At 30.9% G+C, this 7,262-nt stretch overlaps 1 protein-coding gene across 1 annotated transcript; it reads right to left on the bottom strand.

Annotated features, from left to right (window-relative positions):
* Positions 1-68: 68 nt before the first annotated feature.
* On the bottom strand, positions 69-922 carry LOC105119231 (uncharacterized). The gene is made up of 2 exons (XM_011017357.1): positions 375-922; positions 69-258 (listed from the first exon to the last, which is right to left on the bottom strand). Exons 1-2 carry the CDS (start codon positions 920-922, stop codon positions 69-71), a joined length of 738 nt encoding a protein of 245 aa, XP_011015659.1.
* Between the last annotated feature and the right edge of the window lie 6,340 nt (positions 923-7,262).

The following is a 7,262-nucleotide window of genomic DNA, read 5'->3' as shown; positions in this document are numbered from 1 at the left end:
ATATTAAAGAGTAAACAAGAAATAAGTACAAATTATAACACAAATCAATCATAGCTAATTGATAATTTTCATAATGCTACATTAAAGTTATCAAAATTTAAAAGAATATTGTGGCAATTAGTGTTGGTTCTTACCTTAAACTCTTTAAAGAGTTCATCCTTGCACATTGAATCTACTTTTTCCCAAGAGTGCCATGTTCCCTTAAAATTGGACCTCAAAATATCTTTGATTGCACGTCCACACAATGCGTTATTGAACCTGAAAATATATAATAACAAACTTATATTAAAAAAATAATTACACAATAATAAGTAATTTTTTTCATACTTGAAAATATAACCTTAATAAGTTTGTTTTTAAAAGTTTGAACTTACTCTGTTGTTCCATACAAACAAAGCTCTTTTTTTCTTGTTATTGGATCTATTGGCGTGTCAAAACCCTTCCTTTTAACACTTTGATCATAATTGTATGGAGAACATGTTGAACCATGATATGATGGAACACCATCTTGATCCTCATCACATACACCTCTCTCATTACTATCGTCTCCCTCATCTTCATCGCTAATGTTCACATCATCATCATCACCATTAACTCTCTCATAACTCCTATATAAATTATGTCCTCCATAAACAAGTTGGTTATCTCGAGAGAAACCTCCTTGAGTTTGAAGCAAATCTTGGAAATGACAGCCCTCATAATATTGATATGCATCAGCCCTCCCATAATCATGTTGAGGAGGATGTGTACTCCCCAGAGTAGGTATATAATACTCATTTGCGTTCTGATACACAGGTTGATGAAATGTGGATCCTTTGTTATTATGCCTTGATGTAGTTTGAAATAATTTGGATGAAGTGGACCTGTCACTCGATGTGGACCTGTCACTCCTAGAATCTAATATGGATCCTCGTCGAGGCATGCTAAAAACCAGAAAAAATATATACATTATGATATGAATATATACAATATAACAATAAATTAGCTTATAATTAAACTATGAGGAACAAAAAATTCATAGATATTTTCATTAAGCATTCCTTGCAATGATAAAAATCAGCCATGAAGTTTAAATTGTCAAAAGCCAATTAACACAAACAATAATAAAAATAAAAATCTAAATAATTAATTAAGCAGAAATCAAAATTTATGAGTATACTTACCTTAATGTTTGTTCCTATAAATCAAAACATTGAGTAGGAAGAACCTTTTCATTCATGCTTCAACATCTATAAGCAAGAAAAATATAACATCAGAATCACAATTTAAAGATTGATACTTGAAAGGTTAGAAATTTTTTTAAAGGTCAATGAAAATGATATATGTAATGTGATACATAACACACTTGAATAAAATAATAAATAAAAAACATTGAAAGCGTAAATATTGTCAAATAATATGAAATCATCCATACATATAATAAAGATAATTCATTACATATACTACGAAATATAATTAACTTGTGTTACTCATGATTATCATCACTCCTAACCATCACCATTATACAATCATCCTCATCCTCATCATCATCATCATCTTCTTCTTCTTCACCATCACCATCATCTTCTTCTTCTTCATTATCTTTGTTTCCCCAATTTATGTCAAGTTGAAGCAATTCATGTTGCCCGATTTCTTCATAATAAGATGATTCAACGAGTATATTTGGATCATCAAGTGTTTGAGTAAGAAGGACACGACATGGTTGAGAAATCTCATGTGATTGATCAACATCAAATGATCTTACATTGTTGGCATCTTCAATAAATTCACCCATGTCAACATTATAACGACTTCTAGCAGTTGTCTTAATAACCGTCCACATTCAGATGATTTATTACCAGGTGAATATGTATAGTAGACTTGTTGACATTGTTGTGCTAAGACAAAATCTTCATTTCCGTGTAGTCGAGATGTATGTTTGATTTCAACCATTCGAAGGATGCACTCTAATCCCTCGTCTTGTACCATACCAATTACATTTAAACATAAATAACTTGCACTTACTCCCTAAGTATTTTAGTCGAACAACTTCTTTAAGCATTCCATAATAATCATGTACATTATCATCATAGCAACTTCCTTTGACACAATCTCCACTATTCATTGTCTTTTTAAAACGGCCATAACATTGAGTATGAAATTTAAAACCATTCACATAATACCCATTATAACATTTCACTGAAGTTCAAGGGCCCATAGCAAGTTCAAAGAGCTGATTTTCAATTCTGTTAAATTGGTATTCCACCTAGCATAATAGTTAACTCCATAAGAAATAATGATTTAAAAGAGATTAATAATATTTTTAAAGTAACTAATTGACATAAAATATAAATTAATTTTATTAAAATACTTACATTATTTTTTAACCAATTTGGAAAGATCACTTTGCATAATTTTTCAATTTCACCATCACTCGCATGTGGTTGTGTGACTTTAGCTCTTGACGACATTGCCTAAAATTTAAAGATGTTAAAGTTAATAATAAATTATTATAAATTTAGTACAAAATAATATTTCATACTTACTCTAAATAAGGCTTCAATTCTTGACAATTGAATATCACATAGTTATGCGCAATTTGCATTTCAGCATGTGACAACTGCCTTCTATAAAATCTTTTGGATAATTTTTTCCCTAGATAGGAAAAAATAGAGAGACATCCATCTACACTTTTAAGGCCACCATCATCATTCTGTGGAACTCGATTCCAAATTGTTTGCACGTCATCACCAAAATAATGAGATGCAAAATTGGTAATTTCATCAATTAAGTACGCTTCACATATGGAACCCTCAACTTTAGCTTTATTGGTAACTTTCTTCTTCAAATAAAACATGTACCTATATCATTTCTGTCAATTAGTTTATTTTAAAAAATAAAAAGCGAATAAAATTAACATAGTATGAAAACATATCTTTCAAATGGATACATCCATCGATATTGAACTGGTCTACCAACTTTTGCCTAGTAAGGTAGATGTATTGTCAAGTGTTCCATGGAGTCAAAGAAGGATGGAGGAAAAATCCTTTCAAGTTTGCAAATTATTTCAATTATATTCATTTGCATTAACTCCATATGCTGGGCATTTAAATTTGTTGAACAAATATCTTGAAAAAATACAGACAGTTCAATTAATGCCTCCCACAATGGCCTAGGTAAGTAAGGTCGGAAAGCGATTGGAAGAAGACTTTGAAAGAAGACATGACAATTATGGCTCTTCATCCCCGAAACCTTACATTGTGCCTCTTTCACACATCGTGAAATGCTTGAAGCATAACCATCCGGAAATGATAATTCCTCCATCCATGACAAAACTTCTTGTTGTTGTTTCTTGTGTAGACGATAAGTGCCTTCAGGTTTGTAAACCCGGCCACTCATATTTTGTTGCAAATGTAAATTTGGCTTATGACAATACAATTGAATATCCAACCTAGGCTTTAAATTGTCCTTGCTTCTATAAGGACAATTCATTACTGTATAAAAAATATCATCAAAGACATTTTTCTCAATATGCATGACATCAAGATTATGACGAATCAAATTTGTATGCCAATATGGAAGCTCCCAGAAAATACTCTTCTTCACCCAATTGTGTTTAACACTAAAGCCAGGAATTTTATCATTATATGATGAACCTCCATTATGTCCCTCAGTATACTTGGACACTTCATTTAACATTTCCAAACCAGATGGACGAGGTATAGGAGGGAGCCTTTCAATTACTCCTTTCAAAAACTTATCACATTGATGTCTATATGGGTGGTTCATAGGTAGGAATCGTTGATGACAATATAAAAGCCTTGTTATGCTCCATACAATAAGGACAAGACAGATTTCCATGAGTACTCCACCCCGATAACATGCCATATGCTGGAAAGTCACTAATGGTCCACATCAAAGCTGCCTTTAATTGAAAATTTTCCTTTCTATATATGTCATATGTTTCAACACCAATAGAACATAAATTCTTTAACTCATCAATCAAAGGTCTTAGAAAAACATCAAGCTTTTTGCCCAGATTCTTTGGCCCAGGAATCATCATTGTCAAAAACATGTCAAATGGACAAAACCCATCAGTGCACAACCCTAATTGAATATTTCTCGGATCTGATGCAAAGCTGAAGTGGACACGATTAAACTCCTTCCATGCCTCCCCGTCAGATGGGTGCACCATAACCCCATTATCTGACTTATGAAAATGATGTCATGTCATATCTTTGGCATGATATGAAGACATGAACAGTCTCTGAAGCCTTGGTGTTAAGGGAAAGTATCGGAGTTGCTTCTCTGCCTTATTGGAACCTTTACTAGTTGGATTTCTGGGTTTGTATCGTGAATTTACACAAATTACAATTTATTTTCATTGCATCTGCCCCATAGTACAACATATAATAATTCAAACACACATCATATTTCTTATGACCAAATCTAAGTGGCCGCATAAATTTCTTGGCATCATAAAAATTTGATACCAAATTTTCATCATTAGGCATGTAACTTTTTGTAAAATCAATAAAATTGTTGAAGGCATTCTGAGTCAAATTTAAAGTTGACTTCATATTAAGCAATTATACACAAGCAGATAATTTGGATTATTTGGTACACCCATCCCACAACGGCTCCTCCGCAGCTTTCAAAGCTTAAAAAATTTAGTTGCCTCCGGATTTGGAATTTCCCCTACTACCACAGGACTAGACACATTATCATTATAGAATGCATCACCAACCCCCATTGCATCCATAACTAGATTCCTATATGGATTCTCTAGACAAACATCATTCATAACATGACTCATTCCAATTGATGAAGGTCTAGCCAATATTGGTTCTGCAACATAAGGCTCCAATAGATGTTTACAAACATCATCTTTCTTTAAAAACTTTTGAATTTTGCACCTCACACAAGGACATCTAATTTCCCCCCAGATATATTTTTATCAATTGAAAATGCAAAATTGATAAATCTTTTAACACCGGTAATGTATTCAGGATGAAGGCGACCATCCATAAGACGATGATACATCCACGATCGATCATCCATGTTAATCTAATTAACAGGACAACACCAATAAGCTTTTTTAGAAATAAGCGTACTTCTTTAACTACTAGTACTTAAACAATCCTTTAAAATAAAATATGTACAACATAAATAAACTTTAATTATTTATCAGTTCACACATATATCAAGCTAAAAAATGTTAATGATTGGATATATGCACATGTGTTTGTAAGAATTTGGATAACTGTTTTCCTTCTACTCTTTGTTATTGAATTTTTGCTAATTGCTTTAAATAAATCTTAATAATTTTCATTTATATTTTCCAACTATTGAAAAAAGTAGACTTTTAGATTATGTTCGATTAGTATTTTATATAGAATAAACGGATAAAGAAAAAAAATATTTAGTTGAAAAAATATTAAATAAATTTATCTTTAGTGTAGTTTTGGAGTTCATTTTTTTTATTGATCCTTCTAACTTTTGTTACCACCTCAAATAGTTTTTTTATTTTTATTGGATCCATCAAACTTTTTATTTTTATTCGGATCTTTTTTGGTAAACTAAGAAATGGTAAATGAAATCATAATCATATATTCGGATCTTTTTATTTTTCTTCCAACATTTGTATCTATCTCTTTAATCATATACAGTGTATCTATCTTTTATATCATAGTGAAATAATAATTAAATAATAATTATAATACTGGTGGATGAAAACATAAATACATGGTGTATCGTAAATTCTTTACACACAGTCCAATGTAGTTAATTTCATGTACTAGTAGATTTGTTTCCTTCCTTCTTCTCTTAATACGTATGGAGCATAATATTATTGTTAATTAATTGACATGAGGAGACCGTAAGAGAAATGTTGTCTTCTCAATCTCAACGTCACAATATGTTTCAAGAGTTAACAAGTTGCATGACATTTAAATTTGTAATTAATTTATATATTATTCAACCACCTCTAGGTTTCATTTTGGTCTCATAATTTCCATCCAAAAGAAACTCAATATTAGATTTAATGAAAGAAAATCATTCAATTAGTTTTCTTATACAAACTGTCAATATTGTCCTAATGAAAGGTAGAGTCCCAATTACTTGAAAAGATTACAATAGACATGCCCAACAGAAAAACTATGCATGATATAATTAAGCAACCATGTAAAAATGGAGCAAAATAGACTTACCTAAGCCCCAAGAATCAATGGCCCAAGGTAGAGGTTTTCTTATCGCAACCCAATCAGATTTAGCTAACTCTATTGGATTATATTGTGATCCAATAAGCCATTCATATAGCTGAAAAAATAAAAAAAGCATAAACAGTATGTTACACCCATCAAGTTGTCACAATTGTTAGTCTTTAAAACAAATCCAAGTTAAACTATGAAAAATAGAAAGCATATCCAAGTTAAAGTATGAATTTTTAATATTTTTTTAGCACTTGTCTTCTCATAACAAATATTTTTTTCATTTAAGATCTAACCTGAAAAATTTCATTTAATTTAATAATAAGGAACTAACTTATAGTTTTCAAAAAATTTAATTATCATTTACTCTAATTATTATCTCTTAAAACCTATAACTTAATACAAATTTTTATGGTTAGGACATAATTTTTCTACAAAACCAAGCCTTTGCATAAAAGGAAATTCTAATGAGATGCTTTTAGTTCAAAGAGCAAAACAACAAGGTATAAAAAGCATATCATAAACAACTTAGCTGTAAATAAACCTAGCTAACCAAAACAACAATTACTGCATAATCCAAAACAGCAGCTGTGTGGGAATATAAAAAGGATATGGTGTAAATCATAAATAAGAAGGAATCACAGAAAAAAAATTCTTCAATTAATAAAATTGATTACTAGCCATTTCATAAATTCTAGAACTATTAAAACATAAAACCAGCACAACAATCATTAGTTCATCTTGATAAGGTAAATGTGTTAATTGTTTGATCATAGGCATTTATTCCTTCACTGTCTAATAGTAAGAGATTGTACTGAGTTCCATCAAGGGCAATTCTCTAATGTGGCAGTTCCTTTCGTACATGGGCGATAAGTGGATGCTACTTGAAATCCACTACTCCTACCAACTCCTACCAAGAAGCTACAATACATAAGTCCACCTCTTAGTTAATAATTGACATATGAGGTCAGTTGCAGAAATGGAATGTCATAACAAATAACTCTAAAATAAGCTTCAACAAACAAAATTCCAATAGACATTCATTGATAAATCTACTAGTGTACATCTTAGGTA

This window comes from Populus euphratica, unplaced genomic scaffold (assembly GCF_000495115.2).
Source record: "Populus euphratica unplaced genomic scaffold, PopEup_1.0 scaffold2666.1, whole genome shotgun sequence".
NCBI lineage: Eukaryota > Viridiplantae > Streptophyta > Magnoliopsida > Malpighiales > Salicaceae > Populus > Populus euphratica.
This window is presented reverse-complemented; position numbering and strand designations above follow the sequence as displayed.